Source organism: Herpailurus yagouaroundi, unplaced genomic scaffold (genome assembly GCF_014898765.1).
Source record: "Herpailurus yagouaroundi ecotype Mexico unplaced genomic scaffold, PumYag 162, whole genome shotgun sequence".
Classification (NCBI taxonomy): Eukaryota; Metazoa; Chordata; class Mammalia; order Carnivora; family Felidae; genus Herpailurus; species Herpailurus yagouaroundi.
The window spans coordinates 12,785,791-12,806,217 of record NW_024412403.1 but is presented as its reverse complement, the minus strand read 5'-3'; the positions used below and the strand labels follow the sequence as shown (position 1 = coordinate 12,806,217).

General features: G+C 50.2%; 1 protein-coding gene and 1 long non-coding RNA gene across 5 annotated transcripts in view; both read left to right on the top strand.

The window, feature by feature from the left end:
- The window catches only part of LOC121036006 (uncharacterized), an 11,632-nt gene extending 7,070 nt beyond the window's left edge, over nucleotides 1-4,562 (top strand). Inside the window, exon 3 of the long non-coding RNA XR_005793179.1 lies at nucleotides 4,553-4,562. This is a non-coding gene — a long non-coding RNA (uncharacterized LOC121036006). The remainder of the gene's footprint in view (nucleotides 1-4,552) is intronic.
- Nucleotides 1-20,427, top strand: part of EVA1C (eva-1 homolog C) — a 77,668-nt gene that overhangs the window by 23,362 nt on the left and 33,879 nt on the right. For 3 of the 4 annotated variants that reach the window (XM_040484045.1, XM_040484044.1, XM_040484043.1), the window contains exons 2-3: nucleotides 14,090-14,286; nucleotides 17,139-17,262. In XM_040484045.1, the coding sequence (XP_040339979.1) occupies nucleotides 14,090-14,286; nucleotides 17,139-17,262 (321 nt within the window). Of the gene's footprint in view, nucleotides 1-13,507; nucleotides 13,530-14,089; nucleotides 14,287-17,138; nucleotides 17,263-20,427 lie in introns of those variants that run through there. The other variant, XM_040484046.1, reaches the window with a different exon arrangement.

Genomic DNA, 20,427 nt, shown 5'->3' with positions numbered 1-20,427 from the left:
CCCCCCCCCCCCGGGACCTGCTCGGGAAGTTTTAAACCCAGCCCTGGGGGGAGCGTGCCAGGGACTCAATTAAGGATGAATATAAAGGGCGAGGCGGGGCCAGCCCAATTACTGTGTGGGCGCCCGTATTTCTTTACATTTGTCCGGCTGCCCCTGTGTCTGTGAAATACAAAGGGAGAAATACTGTTACTTCCCCTAAGTCTAAGGCGAAACCAAAGAAGGGGGAAGCCAAAGGGCCTGTCCGAAATCCTCCACTAACCCAGTGAGGTGGCTGTAATAGATACAAGGGGTCACCCAGCCTGTTCCCAAACGCAGCCGTTTGGATAGGCTGTTTAGGTTGGTTTCAACTTTTAGAAACTTCCCCTGCTCTGATTTTGTTCACCGCTTGGAGGAACGAACCATGTTCCATTGAAAGTACAGCAAACCTGTCCTGCCCCTAAATCTAGTCGTTGTAACCTTTCAAATAGCCTTATGAGGTTTTAGTGCTACTCACCAAACAGCATCATTTCTAAAGTAAAAAAAAAAAAGTTTCACTATAATGAGCAGTGAAATCACTATATAATTTCCCAATTAACTGAATGTGTGCCCTGAAGTCTTCATTTGGACCTTGAACATATCCCACGTACCTTGATCATCCTACACATTTCGGCAGCAGGCAGACGTGAAATAAGCAATCTGAAGTTGAAAGGCTGTGTATTACAGGGTGGGCGGGGAAGGCGGCACCTGTCTGCCCCCACGTCCGTGCGCTGGGCTGCGTTGGGCCTTCTGGTTGGTCAGCTTCCCTGAGTATTTCTGAGAGCCTTTTGTTGTCCATGGGGATAGAGCTGCTAATTTGGCCAGTTCCGAACAGAAAAAGATCAAGTGTAGATTTCATATGTGAGTTTCAAGTGCTGGTAAAAAGTTGCATTAAGTTATCAAATGCACTGCAGTCCCCCGCCTTCATCGCCAAGTGGCCCTGTAGTTTGGGGGTTACTCGGCATTCCAAAGAAAAGGAAAAGTGTTCCGTTTAGGTGCTTGAGGCAAATGGGGATTGATCCAGTTACTTTTACGCTGATCTAGTCCAGATGGTGTTCACTGAATAACTTTCTGGGTTTAGTACCTGGTTACTGAACAAGGTATTCATTTCTTTTTTTTAATTTTTTTTACTGTTTATTTATTTTTGAGAGAGAGAGAGAGAGAGAGAGAGCATGAGCAGGGGAGGAGCAGAGAGAGAGGGAGACACAGAATCTGAAACAGGCTCCAGGCTCTGAGCTGTCAGCACAGAGCCCGACACGGGGCTCGAACTCACAAACCGTTGAGATCATGACCTGAGCTGAAGCCAGATGCTCAACCGACTGAGCCTCCCAGGCGCCCCGTGTTCATTTCGATAGGATTGGAAATCTTTGGTTGAAAAGCATGAAGGAGCTCCTACCAGATTTGTTCAAAATAAAATCGTGCGTGTAATCATAAGATTGTAATTCAAGGCCAACAGAGCATGCTTGGAGTAATTTTTAATCAGTTGATTGGTACCCTTCCTTCTCTGTATATTCGTATATAAGTATAATTGTATACATGTTATATATGTAAATATATATGGTATAGTATGTTACTATAAGTAGCATATTATTATAAATACATACATATATATGTAATATAGTATTTTACTGTGTTGCAAATTGGGGGTTAAGTTCTTGTAGAGTCTTTAAGGATCACTCCATCATGGCCATGGAAACTACACCTCCGGAGGCACATGAAATTAAAGACGTTATGAAATGCACAGGTCCTAGAGGACAGAGGCATGGAGGCCATGCAGGGGGCCACATGGGAGGAGTGCCCAGGGAGCAGCTGAACCAGGTGGGGAGCAGAGAGAGAGCGGACGGATAGGCAAATACGCCTTTGGGGAGGTTAGATGGAGTATACAAGCAAAGGCATGAGGGGTTTTATTGAATGTGACTAGCTCATGGTCAGGCAGGGGAACTGGTAACGGGGGCCAGCCTTATGACCCTGGTCACTGTGCACGGTTTGTGGGATGTCGAGGCATCAGAAAGATAGAAGTTTTAGTGATGGGCGACTTTGAAGCTGCACAGGGAGACGTGTAAGTACTGGGCCATGCCGGTTGCTGTGAGGATTCATCAGAATCTGCTACTCTTTCATGCTCCTCTGGCCTCCTCTTGCTCTGCTGGTCTCCCTCACTCTCTCACTCGTTTAAAAACGCGATTCCGGGGCACCTGGGTGGCGCAGTCGGTTAAGCGGCCGACTTCAGCCAGGTCACGATCTCGCGGTCCGTGAGTTCGAGCCCCGCGTCGGGCTCTGGGCTGACAGCTCAGAGCCTGGAGCCTGTTTCGGATTCTGTGTCTCCCTCTCTCTCTGCCCCTCCCCCGTTCATGCTCTGTCTCTCTCTGTCCCAAAAATAAATAAATGTTGAAAAAAAAATTTTTTTTTAAATAAAAAAAATAAAATAAAAAATAAAAACGCGATTCCTCGCCCTCCTGCTATATGTCAGATTCCTTCCGGGTGCTAGAGACAGAGCAATAAATGAAACAAAATCCCGACTTACGGGTTGAAAGGGGAGACACCACGACAGGTGTCTGTGCTGTGAAATAAGCAGAATCAGGGGTGACGGGGCAGGGGGTGTGCTGTTTTGCACAGCAGCCGGGGAAGGCCTATCTCCCAAAGTTACGTCTGAACAAAGGGCGGGATGGGCAGGGGGCCGGGGGGAGCATATATTTGGAGGGAAGACGGTTTCAGGCAAAAAGAGCAGCCAAAGCAAAATCCTGAGGTGGGACCTTGGGTGGCGTTTTTAAGAAACAAGACCACTGCGGCCAGAGCCTACGGGAGAACGGTAGGAGATGAGGTCACAGCGGTAGAAGGGCGCCCAGTCACATAAGGACTTTAGATTTTTTTGTTTGGAAAGTCATACAGTGGATTGACATGTGTAGACAAGTGCTTAGCCAGGCCCGGGGATCTGAAATCCATACACGTGAATTTACACGTGGGCAGCCACACAGAAAAATCCACTTAAGAACATAAATAATTCTATTCTAAAGGGGAAAGTGTGGGGCTTGATGAATCAGAAGGTGGGTGTGTAGGAAGAGAAAACAGGGAGGTGTTGGGAGAAAAAGTAACAAGGTAAAAGAGAACTGGGTAAGGGACTCTCAGAACCTAGCGTTGGCTACAAGGATTCAAAGTCCAGGGGCAATGGGAAAGTCTCTGTGTGCCTGGAAAAGGGTGATGGGGTGCCGTGTGGCACTCTTGAAAGATACAGGATGTTCATTTCATTTTTTTTTGATGTTTTTATTTTATTTTTCAGACAGAGAGAGAGAGCGTGAGTAGGGAAGGGGCAGAGAGAGAGGAAGACACAGAATCCGAAGCAGGCTCCAGGCTCTGAGCTGTCAGCACAGCGCCCAACGCCAGGCTCGAACCCACAAACCGTGAGATCGTGACCTGAGCCGAAGTCGGATGCTTAACCGGCTGAGCCACCCAGGCACCCCAGGATGTTTCTTTCTCAAGGCAGAAAAGTCACAGAGAGAGCCTGTGGTGGTGGGGCAGGGATCGGCTTGTCACTTTCCTCGAGAAAGGTCAGCAGTCAATTTCCAGGGTTATTTACTCCATGTCTGATTAGAAATTGGAGAGCATTGGGGCGCCTGGGTGGCGCAGTCGGTTAAGCATCCGACTTCAGCCAGGTCACGATCTCGCGGTCCGGGAGTTCGAGCCCCGCGTCGGGCTCTGGGCTGATGGCTCAGAGCCTGGAGCCTGTTTCCGATTCTGTGTCTCCCTCTCTCTCTGCCCCTCCCCCGTTCATGCTCTGTCTCTCTCTGTCCCAAAAATAAATAAACGTTGAAAAAAAAAAAAAAGAAATTGGAGAGTATTTTAATCAATCCACTTTGGGATTCCTTTAAATGCTCTTGGAAGCACAAGCAAACGTGGAAAGTTTGTAGGGTTTATGCCTTTGGAAGTAGTATTTTTATTTGGCTTTAAGAAAACCAAGCAGTTTTGTTCTCAAAGAGAATAGGTGACTCTTGAGAAAAAGTGGTGAGAAACTGGACTTCAGGAATTTGTAGGCTGAAAAGTGGCTTATCAGAGGCCAGCAAACTTACCCAAATTAGCACTTAGCTGGTTCTTTTTCGGGAACATTGTGCTCTTTCTATGAAAAATGCTTCTACAGCCCCTGAAACCTGAGGGTAAATGATTAATGGCATAATCCCCCCATCATGGAGATGAGGACCTGTTTGGGGACAAGTTCATAAAATATGAAAGCAAACATCATCTATGTTTTTACAGAAGTCTTTGTCCCACGACCAAACCAAGATTAAGCTGAGAAGATGTGGATTTGGCATGTTCTTCACCCTTGCCTTCTTTGGGGCTCCCTCTTCCAGAGATTGGACTGCCAATCTAGTTTCCTTCTGGTACACTCATGCTCTCCTCAGGGAAGAAAAAATGACGTGCCAGCCACCCTAAAAGGTGCCCTACTATTTCTTATCCCTTGCACATCAGCAGTATAAAGCAGGCATAAGTCTTTGGTTTTACAGATGATGAAACAGAGGTCTAAAGAGGTTGTTCTCAGTATGCCCAGACACATCTGATCTGAGAGGGCTCAGAGCATGAATTCCCCGTATTCATAGCCCATGGCCGCCACCTCTGTGCTGTGGCACTTCGGATTCAAGGGCATCGCCCAGCATGGTCATGGCCCCACTCCCTCTCTCATATCCATCAGTGTGTAGAAACAAGTACATGGCCATAACGCCTGCCTCGGGAGCATTCCATCGAAGCCCACTGGCCTCTGCTTTCCACTTTTGCTAACGCACTTTTTAAAAGTCAGTGTTATTAGGAAGAGCGATGACTGATTAATGAGGCCGCTAATCCCTTTGAACTCCTTAGTAATTTAACTCACTTCAACTGTAGATTTTCGGTTGCAAGGTCTTGACTCAAAGAAATGACTCCTCTGGTGAAATTGAAGGTCATGTGAAATGGTGTCAGCACCACCGTCACAAACCAACGGGGGTTGTGTTTGACAAAAGTTTTCGGTACTACTCAAAGTCCTGCCGGCTTTCTACTTAACACAGGTACCAGTTGACAGAATGCTGGAGTACTAGACAGGGTAGGGCTAGCTGCTGAAACTCCCAACCCCAGGGGAATAACAGAATAAAGGATTAGTTCTTGCTCATGCTGTGGTCCAGTGTAATTCGAAAAGGGGGAGGTTGTGTTCATGCAGTCATTCAGGGACCCAGATTCCTTCCGTCTTGTGCCTCCCCCATCTTCTGGGTCCTCAGAGCTGTCCCTGTCCCTTCTGTCTTCCACATGTGACAGCAGATGGGGAGAAAGAGGGAGTGGAGGGTCACGTGGAGTCTCAAGGGCCATATCTGCAAGTGGCCGACATCCCTTCTGCCCTGTTTCCATTGGTCAGAGCTTTCCCCTGGCCCACACAGCAGGACTGGGAAACGTGCTCCTCTCATGTGCTCAGAAGAAAATGTATGGTTGCTACCCCATGGAGACCCTCAGGTCCCCTTCTGTCCTCCCCTGGTCTGTTTTGGGACCAGGATCTGAGCTCACTGTTACATCAGAGGGCCACCCTTGGTGGTCCCTCACCTTTGTGATTCCTCCTCAAACATCGAAGATATATACTGAAGGCTGTCGTTCTCTTCATCATCAACCTCCAGGTTCAACCTTCTCGTGCCAGACCCAGGCCTAGAGAAATCACTGAAACTGACTTTACTTTTTGATCATAATGCTCTGGGGTGTGTGGTGCCCAGTCATGAGCCCTTTATCCGTTGTGGGGCCTTTCCTGCGCTCTTAGAAACACTGACTCATTGCCCTAAAGCCACGTGGACTGCCCCCTGCTCCTGCTTTTGCCAATTCTCCAAACATACTCACAAACACAAAAGAAAAAAAAAAAACCCTTTTCTGGAAAAGAACTTCAAACATGTAGAAACACCTTTGAGTATTTGTGAATAAAAGGGTGTAGTCGCTTATCTAAGGCATTAATGGATTGGAAGGTGCTGCTTTATTAAATAAGTGGGGAAGGGGGGGCGGTAGCAAGGGCAATATAATTGAATTCTACTCTCTTCCCAGAAGGAAGATTGGGAAATTGGCCCCTGGTGATTGGGGGACTTTAGCACACGGATGTGGGGCCAGCAACTAATGTACTTATATCCTGTGCTTAGAGTGACTCAGGCAGCCATTAGCCCTTGGGAAACCTGGACTCTTGCGGAGGGCTCTGACTTCAGAAAAGAAAGGAGGAAGGATTTGCAGCTCGTTTGGCCTGTTCTAAATATCGTAATGCTGTAAACCTTAATTATTTTTTTTTTAATTTTTTTTTTCAACATTTATTTATTTTTGGGACAGAGAGAGGCAGAGCATGAACAGGGGAGGGGCAGAGAGAGAGGGAGACACAGAATCGGAAACAGGCTCCAGGCTCTGAGCCAACAGCCCAGAGCCTGATGCGGGGCTTGAACTCACGGACCGCGAGATCGTGACCTGGCTGAAGTCGGACGCTTAACCGACTGCGCCACCCAGGCGCCCCTGTAAACCTTAATTATTAAAAAAAAAAAAAAAAAAGGAAAGAGGGAGAGAGAGGAGAGAGAAAGAGAAGAACAGAAGAAAGGGAGGGAGGGATGAAGGAAAGATGGAAAGGAAGGCAGGCAGGAAAGAAGGCAAACTTCCCTTTCCCTTCAAGCACAGCAGTGACATTTCTGGACCATGAGGGTGGCTACTGGGCCATGCGCTTGTCTGTGAGTTGACCGTCCTACCATCAGTGCTCAGAGCAGACGGGGCTTACGGAAGTGCGGTTTGATTTGCAAGCCGCCAAAGAGCTCTGTGTAAATTCGTGTTCTTCAAGGTTGACAGTCCAATAGTGATACCCCGGACAGGTGCCGTGGATTATGGCCGATAAAGATGCTATGCCTTTCACATCATCTGAGCCTCACCGCAAAACACGAGGACACCGAGGCTGAGAGGTGATGGCCACAGTCACACAGCTTAATTCCGCTTTGAACCCTGCTCTCAGGCTTTTAACCCTCGGCTCCGGCTCCTCCTCCCCACCCACAGATGCCGCATGGAGGTTTCCGCAGGCGTATGGGATTCTGAACTACCTTCTGAAATCATCCAAGTTAGATGTAGCCGTCTGCACTGTGTTTTACGGAACTCTAACCGTTTCCTTAAGAGTGATGCGTTTAACAATAACCTTCAGATGCTTAATATAAAAAAAAAAAAAAATGGAGGGCTGGTCAATTGTGTGCGAGGGATTCTGTCTCCTCTTTCCGATGCTTGCCAGTTGCAGTGCACATGGACCTGTCTGTGGCCCTGGGAAATGCTTCAGGGAAAGACCTGTGTTTGCCTTGTTTTAACCCGTACATCCCAGCCTCATTTTGCTATAACTTAACCTCCTTTCTCCCCCACGTAATGTTTGTTCCTCTCACGGGACACTTTGGGACACACCCACGATTCCTTGAAAATTGGTCATTTGCATTCTGGTCATTCTCTGGTCACTGGAGTTTTTCTGTAGAAATGGCTTTTCCTCGTAAAAGTGACGGGAATGAGAATCTTCAGGAGCGACTTCCCCTTGTCTTTCTGAAGACAGAGGAGAGCTCCTGGCACTCTTAGGGGGTTCCTTCCCTGTGAATTATCCATCTGCCTTTAAAATAAGGAACACATAAAAGCCTTTATCTAAACTACTCTAAGATTTGCCCAACCCAGCCAGGCCTTGCAAGATGATCCCTTAAGGAAAGTTCTAGCCATGGCCATGGCTGTGGAAGCTTCTGCTGGTGACACAGTGGAAAGATTCATCAGGAGAGGATCTTGGAGTTAAACAGAAGCTGTACCTTGGCCCCTGAACTATGTGAAATGAACAAGGAACAACAGAGTATTTCCAGGCCAGGCCAGGCTCCAAAGACCGATTTCCTAACAGTTTGCTCTTCTGCTTTCTTTCAGGATAGTAAATATTTGCCCACACACATAGAGCTAGACCAAGAGCTCTGGGTGAGCGTATTAAGAAATAAAGCATTTTTGATTGATCCGGAATGATGGGGCATTCAATCCAGAGAGAACTGCCAACAAAAAGTTGCGTTAGTAGTCATTCTTTTTTTTTTTAATTTTTTAATGTTTATTTATTATTTTGGAGAGAGAGACAGAGTGCGAGCATGGGGGAGGCAGAGAGAGAGGGAGACACAGAATCTGAAGCAGGCTCCAGGCTCTGAGCTGTCAGCACAGAGCCCGAAGCAGGGCCTGAACTCAGGAACTGTGAGATCATGACCTGAGCCGAAATAGGACACTTAACTGACTGAGCCACCCAGGTGCCCCAGTAGTCATTCTTTAAAAGGGATCTCATTTGAACCAGCTAAGAAACCAAGGTATAGAGAAGCGAAGTGCTATGGTCTGAATGTTTGTGTCCCTCCAAAACTCATATGTTGAAATCCTAACCCCCGAAGGTGATGGTATTAGGAGGTAGGGCCTTTGGAAGGTGATTAGGTCATTAGGGTAGAGTCTTTATGAATGAGATTCCCTAATCCCATTAATGTCTTATAAAAGAGATGCTACAGAGTTCCATGGCCCCTTCCACCATGTGAAGGCACAGCAAGATGGGGCTCGCTCTGAACCAGGAAGAGGGGCCTAACTAAAATGCAATCATGCTGGTGCCTTGATTTGGGGCTTTCCAGCCTCCAGACCTGGGAGAAATGAATTTGTGTTGTTTATAAGCCACCCCATCTGTGGTGTTTTGTCATAGGAGGCCTGAATGGACCGAAACACTAAGCAATGTGTTGACTCTGCCTAACGCAATGGGAAGAGTGCACGTGCTCACTGGAAGCTGGACAGGACACTGGAAGAGGCATTGGACTGGGAGTGGGTCATCTGTCATCTGCCCTTTGTTTAAGAGCAACCTTGGCAGCAGGCTCCTGCTCCGTCACAGTTCCTACTTGTATCCTGGGAGATGCCTGGTCCAGGGGGCATCCTCGTTTCTAGCAACCTTCCCCTCCACCCGCTTCTCACACCCTCTTCCATGGCCACTTCTTGGACATCGCCATGGTCTCCAAGTGCGCCGCCTCGAAATCACATGGGGCACAACCTCCTGCCTCTGCAGCCTGCTGGTGTGGTTGCACCCACCTTGAGCTTGCTGGATCTGAGCAGACCTCTATTCCCCTGGGCCTCTCCTGTGCTCATTTCCTGCCCTATATTTAGCTTGGAGCCCATGCTCCAACATTTCAAGAGCCCTCCTGCTAGGACCCACTTTCAAATGTGTTCCACCTCAACCCACAGCGAGAAATATAATTTGCACATGACCTAGGGCTCGTCTACATATGTATTTACACACACACACACACACACACACACACACACACACACACACGTACGTGCATAGGTCTCTCCCAGCTTTAACTCAATCACAGTTGTTTAAAAATCTGTCCCCGGACATCAGTTCTTATAACTTTAGCCCTGTGTCTCTCCTCCCCTTTACCAAGTTGTTGCAAGAGTCATCCGTATAAACTGTGTTGTTCCCTATGGCTGCTATAACAAATCGTCACACACTTGGTGGCTGAAAACAGCACAGATGTATTTTCTTACAGTTCTGGAAATCGGAGGTCTAAAAACAAGGTGTGAACAGTGCTGCGTTCTTCTGGAGGCTTCAGGGCACGGTCTGTTTTCTTGCCTTTTCCAGTTTCTAGAAACCACCTATATTCTTCAGCTCATGACTCTATCGCTTCAAAATCTGGTTCCATTGCCACATCTTTTATCCACTTTGGCCGTCTTATAAGGACCTTGGCGATTCTATTGGGCCTCTCAGGTCCTGTAGGATCACCTCCCTATCTCCAGATTTCTAAGTTAATCACAACCTCAAAGTCCCTTTTCCACTGTAAGGTAACATGTTCACAGGTTCCCAGGAGGGGGCCTGTGAACATCATTGGGAGGCCACTATGCTTCCTACCACATGAACCATCTTGGATTTCCTCAACTTTCCTCAACTTTCTGCTCAGTGGCTTCTGTCCCCACCCACCATCCCAAATGCCTCTCAAGAAGGTCCGTGATGTCCTCTTTGTTGCTGAAAACACTAGATACTTGTAACTTGTCCTTCTTCCTGACCTCTTCTGACACAGTGGGCCAGTCAGAAGGAGGTGTGGGATGCAAATGTGGAGGGATCCTGACCCCAAGGTTTGAGGGCCAGTGGTCTGTCCTCGGGGGCATCTCCTGCCGTCACTCTCGAGTAGCATGTGGTGTGGTTGTGGTTGGCTGTAGAACATGGTATCTCTCCACTGCCCTTGTTCTATTGATCCTCCGGAGGCTCCATGGAGTCTAGATGTCCTTCATTTACTTAAAAGCATTGGTCAGAGAAAGGTTTTTTTAAGCAGTTTTATTTACCTACCTACAAAAAAATGCACCTATCCCTAGTGCATAGCTGGGTGACCTTTCACAAAGTAAAACATGTATCCACCTTTCAGATCCAGAAAAGAGCTTGGCCAGCTCACCCTCATGACCCCTCCCTGTAGCCAACCCCTCGTCTCCCAAAGATGACACTATTCTGGGGAAGCCCAAGTGGTTTTAATTATTTTCTTTTAAGTAGACTTTCTTCTTCTTTTTTTAATGTTTACTTATTTATTTTTGAGAAAGAGAAAGAGAGAGACAGACAGACAGGAGCACAAGCACAGAGGAGCAGAGAGAGGGAGGGAGAGAGAGATTCTAAAGCAGACGCTGAACTGTTAGCACAGAGCCTGAGGCAGGGCTCAAACTCACGATCCCGTGAGATCACGACCCGAGCTGATACCTAGAGTTGGATGCTTACTCTCCTGAGCTACCCAGGCGCCCTTAAATAGACATTTATTTGTAGAACAGTTTCGGGTTCAGGACAAAGTTGAGTGGAAGCTACAGAGAGTTCCCAGATACCTCTTGTGCCCACACAGACAACGCCCTGAGTGCCACCCCCACCCCCCGCACTCTCCATGTTCCCCATCAGGGTGGCACGTGTGTTACAATTGACGAACCCACATTGACACATCACAGTATGGACCACAGTCCATAGTTTACGTCTGGGTTCACTCTGGGTGTTGTGTGCTGTAGGTTTTGACTGTGTATAATGACAAGTGTTCTGGAGGTTTTTGTTTTTTTTTTCAACGTTTATTTATTTTTGGGACAGAGAGAGACAGAGCATGAACGGGGGAGGGGCAGAGAGAGAGGGAGACACAGAATCGGAAACAGGCTCCAGTCTCCGAGCCATCAGCCCAGAGCCTGATGCGGGGCTCGAACCCACGGACCACGAGATCGTGACCTGGCTGAAGTCGGATGCTTAACCGACTGCGCCACCCAGGCGCCCCAATAGTCTGGAGGTTTTGACAAGCGTCCATCACGCTCGTGTCCTGCAGGGTAGCTGTATCTCCCTGAAATCCTCTGAGATCCCCCCGTTCAGCCCTCCCTCCCCCAAACCTCTGATAACCACCGATCTTTTTACCATCTCTGTAGTTGTACTTTTTCCAGAATGTCATGTCGTTGGCATCATACAGCCTGTAGCCTCCTCAGCCTGGCTTCTTTCGCTACTCATGTGCATTTAAGTTCCCTCCGTGTCTGTTTGCAGTTTCCTCGCTCACTTCATTTTAGTGCTGAATCATGGGCAGACACAGGCATAGGTTTTTGAAGAAGGAACTGGACTGAGCATAGAGCAGATGTTACCGCTGAAGTGTCTTCTTTGTATCTCATGCTGTTAGGACTGACACAGTCCTCTCCCCGCTCAAAGTGCAGAAGGGCCCGGAAGGCCTTGAGAGGCCATCCTCTGCCTTGAGCTTCTGCCTCCAGAGCACCGTCAGAATACAAATATGGCATGCGCGGGGGCTCCGGCCACCACACCCCACTCACATCATGTTTTGATGTAAATGGTCCCCCGGAGATCAAGTTCTGTTTACTGGGGACAGACTGCATGACAAATAGAAGAATGGTCCAAACAGCGGAAGTTTCTTTCCCACTCGTGTAACAGTTTGTGGAGAAGCCTCCATGAATCTTCTCCATGAATCTGGGACCCAGGCCCCTTCTGGCCTGTGCCTCCAACACCCGCCGGCCCTGTCGTTTCCTTCATCTAGCTAGAGTCACGCAGGGCCTGTTGGGACAAACCATTAAGCCGAAGTCTTGCTCCCAGGATTGATGTAACATTTTAGTCAGCTGGTCACCCAGTGTGGTCCTGGGGAATGGCGTGGTGATGGGCAAGAAAGTTTTAATGATGAGTTTCAAGAGACACAAGGGAGGGCGTAGCAGCCTGGGGAGCTTCGGGGTGGGTGCTAGCCTGGGGCAGCATGAGGGCGACTCTGGGTTCCCTGGTGTGGCTCATCATGGGGAGCTGAGATCCCACAAAGGGGCTGGAACTTTCCCAAGTCATGGCTTTACCACGGCCCGCCTGTGTACTGCAGGAAGATGCCAACTTGTGGCCGTGGGACCACCGAGGGGGTCTCTGCCTCTCCTCTCTCCGTGCCTGGAGGGGAGCACAGTGAGAGTGATGACATTGTTCTAACCAGCAGGACCCTGACTCCACCCCCCCCTTCACCCCCTCCCCGTGCCTGATGTCAGTTTTGCGGCTCAAGCTAGGGTCTGCTTCTCCAAGTGGCCTTCTTGGCCTATTTATGGCCGCTTTCAAGGGTGGGAAGGAAAAAGGGGATGGTGGTGAGAGGCCTCAGGTCTGGGTTACATGTCGAACAGTCCCCCTCTTCACCTTCCGGTTGGTGAGTGTGACCATCCTGTGGCAGACGTCAGGGTCCCTTTCACTGTGACTTTCAGGGAAGGCCGGGGAGCTGGAGTGGGTGCCCTTTGCAGAGAACCGTGGCCTGAGAGGATTATGAAACTTAAACAGGAATAACTTAAGCACGGGCCATCTGCGTGGGAATTGGGGAGTTCTGAAACTGCCTTCCTCCACACCCCCTCCGCCCCCTCCGAGGCTGAGGCCTGCCAAAGCCGTCTCCCACACACCTCACCAGAAAGTCCCTGGCTTCCCTCCCAGCTGCCTTGCGACTGACCTCATGAGGTGTGAGAAGGAGGAAAGGAATCTACATTTCAGATGAAGCTTCCTTCCTCCTTTCTGAGAAGTGGTCCAGGCCTCCCGCGCCTGCCAGGTCACACACACAGCTCCTCAGAGCCCGGGGCCCCGTGGCTCGTCCAGTCTGCTTGGAGAAGGAGCCAGGGAGGCTGGGACCCGGAGCCTGTATGAGTTTGTTGGGGCTGCTGTAACAAAGGACCGGAGGCTGAGGTGGCTGAAGATGGCAGAGATTCATTCCCTCTGGAGGCTGGAAAGTGGAGGTCAAGGTGTCATGGGGCCATTGGTGCCTCTGAAGGTTCTAAGGCAGAATCTTTTCCTTGCCTCTTCCAGCTTGTGGTGGTTGCAGGCAATCCTTGGGGGTTCCTTGATTTGTGGATGTATCACTCCAGTCTCTACAAGGCTGTCTTCCCTCTGTCTCTTCTTATAAGGACATCAGTCACACCAATCGAGGGCCAGCCTCCTCCAGTATGGCCTTATCTTAACTAATTACATCTTCGAGGAGGCTGTCTCCAAATAAGTGACATCTGAGGTTCCTGGTGAACATGAATTTGAGGTGGGACATTGTTCAACCTGCAACAGAGCCCCACCATCTCTCCCTTTCCCCTGGCCCCAGAGCAGGCCCTTACCCCACATAGGCTGCCCTGCTTTCCTGTCCAGGGCCCAGGAGTGGTTACCCCGAAGTAAAATGGCATCCCCTCGCTCCAGGAAGGCCTGGCCTAGCAAGTGGGAGATCACGGAGCCCGAATCTCTCCAGGGACAGGCAACTACATGCCCAAGGGACCCCCACTTGGAATTTTTTCCCGTTTTATGGAGATGCTTCAGGATTTCTTGGCCCTTGACCAATCCCAAAGGGAAAGAGCCCTCCCAGCCTTCCCATGGGCCACTCCAGACCAAAGTTTACAACCCAGATGGGAAAACTGGCACCTGGCTCCATTAGTCTCAGCTACCAGCCTCGTTTGGGGTCTTCTCCACAGCAGCCGCTAGGGAAGCTCCACCCGGCGTCTTCCGGACTGACCAGCCCTTCCCCTGGGGAGCTGAGGTCCTCTTGCTTGGACATCTGTGAAGGAGTGGTGAGTTCCTGGGCCTCTTGTAACCCAGCTGAATATTTTCCAGGTTACCTAACCAAACTCCTGCAGAACCACACTGCCTATGCCTGTGATGGGGACCATTTGAATCTACAGTGCCCTCGGCATTCTACGATAAGTGTCCAGTCGGCCTTCTATGGGCAAGATTACCAAATGTGTAGCACCCAGCAGCCTGCCTCCCAGAGGGAAGACAGCTTAACCTGCGTGGCACCCACAACACTGCAGGTATTATCTTTCGTAGATGTTTTAGGATGATAAAATGGTCCTCTCTCTCTCCTTCTCTCTCTCTCTCTCTCTGTATATATGCTTGTGATTATATAGTTTGCTCAAAGCAAACCTGATCCACGAAAACCCCAACTTATACAAATCACCGGTTTCACAAGTGCGCTATTATTTGCTTCTGGAAAAGGTTCTTCACCAAACAAGACTAAATGGGATTCCTGCCTGCTGGGGAGCTCCCTTAATACGCTTGCCTTACGAATTTATTCAGAGACGTACCCCTCACTGCCGTAAAGCAAAGTACAGTCGTGCTGGCCTTCACCCTCCAGGACCACCTGTCCCGTCGATACCCCAGTAGAGAGGGAACGTGACTCCTTTAGTGGAAACCACGGGGGGCTGTGTAAGGCAGACAGTCGAGATCCTGACCAACTTCTCAGAGAATGCTCTCGAGGAAGGGAAATAGCAATCATGGTCTTTAAAAAAAAAAAAATGGTTTTCTTCTCCAGTTGTAGATAATGACATTATTCTTGTTTCGAGCTTCTTTGGGCGGCCTCTGCTGATTTGCTTTTCTGTCATATAGTACCAGGAATTTGGGGAGGGGGCAGCTAAGACTTTCTTTTGGGGGGGAGGGTTGGGATTAGCAAAAGATTTGGTATAGGAAGAGGTCAAGACTAGTATTTCAGTGGTGATTTTAGACTATTCATGGCTCTTCAACTGTTTTTCAGCCGCAGGAAATGGGGGGGAAAGATACATTTTCTAGGAAGACTAAGGACTGATGGAATTGGTGTTCATGCCGTGTAGCTCTCTCTGAGGTCCAAAGAGGAGAAGCCAAACTCATGTGATAACATAAGGATTTTTCTATTTCTTACACCACTTACTGCTTCCATTCCAAGCGTCTTAGTATCTAGAATGGCCATGTGATGGGTAAAGATACCAGCCGAGTAGCCAAAAGGATGTGTTTGAGTGAAATCCCTGGACGTGGCTTCCACACCCCCCGAGGAGAGGCCACCTGTTGCTTCTGGAGACCAGCAGCTACTTCCTGTGGGTGCCCCACCCAGCCCCCAGTCCTGTCCCTGGGGTGCCACTCCAGGAGCTGTATCCTGGTTGGCCTGCCCCCAGTCCTTACCCCAACTGCCCTGCCCACCCTTCCCGGCCCCCCAGGCCGGCTGCCGCTCTCCTAGGTGCATAAAAAGAACACCGGCCGGTGCCATAGGACGGGTGCCCTGCTTTGTGGAAATGTGAACCCCTGGCACCTTGGAGCTGCAAAGAATGGGCACCACCCTCGCTCTCCAATATGGTGCCTGGCTCTGCCAGGCAGGCCTGAGGGAAGCGGGTGTTTCCAGAGCCAGGCAGACAAGTTAGCATTTGTGAACACGACTCCAATTGTTGTTCAGAAGGTTTGTTTGCCAGAAACATCCCCCGTGCACTGCTCTTTCATCCAGAAGGCAAGAGATCCTTTATTTTGTGTCTTTTGGGCCGCGTTTGGGAACTGAGGCAAAGTGCTTCCTCCTCCACAGAGTGAGGTCACCTAAGGCTGGAGAGAACAGGTGTCGATGTCCACCCAGGGGCACCTCAGCTGGTCTGGCCCGTGACTGAATGCCGACAGGAAATCCCCCCGCCCCACGCATCTCTCAGCTGTTAACCCCCTTTGGGAACAGCCCCGCCTCGGGTCCCACTCTGTGGTTGTATCACGTGGAGCCACACAAGGGCTGAGTCATTGCACGGTGACCCTCAGCCATGAGGGTGTGTCCCGTCCTCTGCGGGGGGGGGGGGTCCCCTGGGCATTTTTCCAGATTTCATACCACCTCTGCCGGGCCCCTGAGGTGACAGGGGATGCCTGGTAAGGCCAGCAGCCTTCATGGAGATATTCCATAATGTACTATGAGAGCGTGGCGATTCGGACAGGCTCGTGAAGCTGAGGTAAATTGAGTCCAACAGTAGTGAGTAGATTCTTGGGAAACGTATAGTGTGCTGGGTATCCTGTTAGCGGACACTAAGTGTAAGACCTGTGTGTTACAGGCAGCGCCTGTTGTGTTTGGAGACAGGAAGCACGGCAGTGAGGCCCCTTTGTGACCCTCCACAAGGCGATTCATGGGCTTTTGCACGGAACAGATTCATTCACAAAGGAGTGTGCACTGTCTGGGAAAAAAATGAGGGAAAGAGAGATTTGAAGGAGAACTTTGGAGCCAAATGAGCAACAGAAGGCCTGAGTTTTCCAACGAGGAAAATTACCCCCCGGGGAACAAGTAGGCCCTGTGCCCTCCAGGTTGGCAAGGGTGGGAAGAATCAGTTTTCTAATGTTTATTGTTTGGCCTGTTTTGGGTTGGGTCTCCCAAGGCCTCCCCCAAATGCTGAGTTCTCTGTGGTCTGTGCTCAGCCGTTTCTAAGGACGTAGAGCGACGGCCGTGATTCCTGGTCCTCACAGGGCTCTCTCAGCTCTGCAGCCAGGGGGACGCCTTCCGGAAGGGACCTCCGCGTCCCGTCCGGCCCACGCTCTGAGGTCCTCGGGTCTCGCTCGTGTTTCCCGAAGCCTCCATGATGCAGCACTTCGGTCAAAACCATCGGCAACACTTCCACTCGAGGAAGACTGGAGGCTGGGCTTCTGGTGGGGGCCTGGCGCCGTAGGGTCGGGTTTCTTGCTCTGGGACAGACAGGGAGACAGGCAGCCGACCTGGTCAATGCACAGGTGTGCGGTCTCAGACACAGCTCATAGCAGCTCGAAGGTTCTTTGTGTGGCCCCCAGGCCAAGCAGACAGGTGTCCTTTCCTTGTCAGAGCCCAGAGCAGCCCGGGTGTGGGGTCTCACAGACACCGTGTGTGGTTTTCAAGCCTATCCCTTTTCTACCCCCCTCATTTTAGAAGGTGCTGGATGAATGCCAGAACCAGCGTGCCTGCCATCTCCTGGTCAATAGCCGTGTTTTTGGACCTGACCTTTGTCCAGGAAGCAGTAAATACCTCCTGGTCTCCTTTAAATGCCAGCCTAGTAAGTAACGTCTGGGGCGGCGGGGGGCGAGGGGGCGCGCACAGTGTGTTTGGGGTGTGGATTTCCTGTTTTATTCACACCCCTGTTGGAAATTCTCCGCCAGCGGGTGTTTGTCCAACTTGGAAACTTGTTAATAGAGACGTCCTACCTATTCTTTTGTGGTGTGTGTGTGCACGTGTGTGTGCAGCCATATATCCATGTGCATTCTTCAAATCCTTGAATTCAAAACATCCTTTGTAGGGGCACCTGGGGGGCTCAGTCAGTTAAGCGGCCGACTTCAGCTCAGGTCATGATCTCGTGGTCCATGGGTTTGAGCCCCATGTGGGGCTCTGTGCTGACAGCTCAGAGCCTGGAGCCTGCTTCCGATTCTGTGCCTCCCTCTCTCTCTGCCCCTCCCCTGCTTGTGGTCTGTGTGTCTGTCTCTCAAAAATAAATAAACAAAAAAAATTGTTTTTGGGGCGCCTGGGTGGCGCAGTCGGTTAAGCGTCCGACTTCAGCCAGCTCACGATCTCGCGGTCCGTGAGTTCGAGCCCCGCGTCGGGCTCTGGGCTGATGGCTCAGAGCCTGGAGCCTGTTTCCGATTCTGTGTCTCCCTCTCTCTCTGCCCCTCCCCCGTTCATGCTCTGTCTCTCTCTGTCCCAAAAATAAATAAAAACGTTGAAAAAAAATTGTTTTTAAATCCTTCGTAATATGTAAAACCCAGTTGTACCCATGTTAAAGGTATCAGGGGTGGCAAGAGGCTGAAGTTGCCTTTCCCCAAAATGGGGAACTGGGTTTTCCTTACTCAAAGGAAGCTCACCATCAGTCGCTGGGCTGTTTGTTGTTCTCTCGAGAGGGCCGGGGGGCACATTTGCTGCTGGAGCCCCTGGTTCTAGATCTTTCTGAACTTGCTTCTTCCGCTTTCACCTACAGCAGGGGCTCCGCACACAGTGTCTTTCCCTAAGGGGAAAGAAAGAGGAGGAGATTCTGGCTGGAGCAGCCTTTCTTACTCAGATTCTCGCGCTTTTTTCAGTTGACTTGTGCCACATGTAACGCACATCAGTTTTGTGATTAACCCGTTAAAGACCACAAGTAACTGCCTTTCAGCAAGGAGGTCACACGTGCAGGTGTGGAGAGCCTGCTTGAGAGAACCCATGGGTAACTGCCGCATTAGGGGCTCCTGGCGACCCCGAAATAACCTGCTGAAAAGAAAGCAAAGTTATAGCAACAATATTTAACCAAATGATGATAGGAAGGCATGATCACTTTAAAAATTCTGCACTGTCACCCCAACGCGTTGGTTTTATTTTCTGCATTTTGTTCTCTCTTGGTTTCTGCCTCTGGTTCCCAGCATCCCCCCCAAGACAGTGGCAGACTAGGTGCCGGAGGCGGGTGAAGCTTTAGCTCATACGTGTGTAGTAGTTTCAAGTGCACATTTGCAGAGAAAGCACTGGAACCTTCCAGCAAATACCCAGCCTTCTGTCTTAAACCCTTTCCTTGCTGGGGCCCAGATGCCTCAGAACGGCCCCTATGGCTCTTCCCCCCATGCTGTGTGTTCAAACACACATTCACACTCACATGCACACACTCATTTGCACGCATACCCACGATTGCACGCTCACATTGCACATAGTCACTCATACATGCATACAATCCCCCCCCCCGGGCGGGGGGGGGCACGCCCATGCACTGGCACACACATACTCACACGTGCACATGATCGCAAACACCCACACACAGGCCCGAACTTTGCAGACCAGCCAAACCCTCCCCAGGAATCCTCGTCACCTCCTGTCTCACTCAGGAAGATCCTGTCTACATCTCTGTGTTCTTAGTAGTGTCCTTCCCATGGCTAAATCTCAAAAAATGCTGTCCTCCTTCCATGGTGGAAACGACAACCCTTTTTTTTTTTTTCTAAGTTTATATATTTTGAGAGAGAGAGAGAGAGAGCATGAGTAGGGGAGGGGCGGAGAGAGAGGGAGACAGAGAATCCCAAGCAGGCTCTGAGCTGCCAGCATAAAGCCTGATGTAGGGCTCGATCTCACGACCCTGGGATCGTGACCTGAGCCGAAATCAAGAGTCAGACACTCAACTGACGGAGCCACCCAGGCACCCCAAAGGCAACTCATTTTAAAGCGTGTTCAAAATGTTAACGGCTGAAGGATCTGCGCAGTGAGAATATGCCTGTCTCCTGTGATATTCTTGGAAATTTTTCATAATGCGAAGTTGCAAAAGACCAACCCGTAAAAGACGTAAAAAGGCTCCTGTGGAAGTGGCCGAACCTCGACTACATCGTGCCAGGCCACAGCCTTATTACTGTGGCCAGTGATAAGGTCTGATTGCTCATGTCATTTCAGCAAAACACTGCTGAAGCACCTACCGTGCACAGGTGTGGGGCCAGGTGTTGGCATATGAAGGCAACTCCTGTTTGGCAGAACTTTCTTGGATGGCGGCTCCAGCTTGGAGAGCTTCCACGTTCTTTCATCCAGCAAGCATTCACCTCGCATAGCTGCTTCCTTCTTGCCTTTTAGGTTCTAGCAAATATCAGCTTTCTCCAGAAAGATCGTATCTGTCCAGAATACATCTCAGGAGAACCCTACTCTCTTGGTACTGTGCCAGGAGCTCAGGGGGAATTGAGCCCGGCAGGGGTGCAAGGAAGGCTTTCCTGGCTAGTGATGGGGCTGGGGACTGCAGACTAAGGGTCGGGCACAGAAGGAGCACTTCATATGGAAGGCTGTGGCCGGAGGGAGCAGGGGGCTCTGGGGAGCCAGCAGGAGCACCGGATGGGGAGTTGGAGCAGGATCCCCGGGACCTGATGGGCAAGGAAGGGGGTGGACTCTTTCTGTGAGGGGCATTAAGCAGGGAGGACGCGTGGCTGGGGTTTTCACGTCCCCTCTGGTTGCCTCATGTGTAACAGATGTGGGGCACAGCCCTGTATCTTAGGCTGTTTGAGCTGCTCTAACAAAATGCCATCAACTGGGTGGCTTATAGTCAACAGGAGTTTATTTCTTGAGTTCTGGAGGCTGGGAAGACCGAGATCAAGGGGATGGCAGCTTTGGCACCTGCCGAGGGCCCGCTGCTTCACAAATGGCTGTCTTTTTGCTGTAACCACATTTAGCAGAAGGGGCAAGGAATCTCTCTAGGGTGTCTTTCCTTCAGGGCCCTTATCCCATGCATGGGGACTCC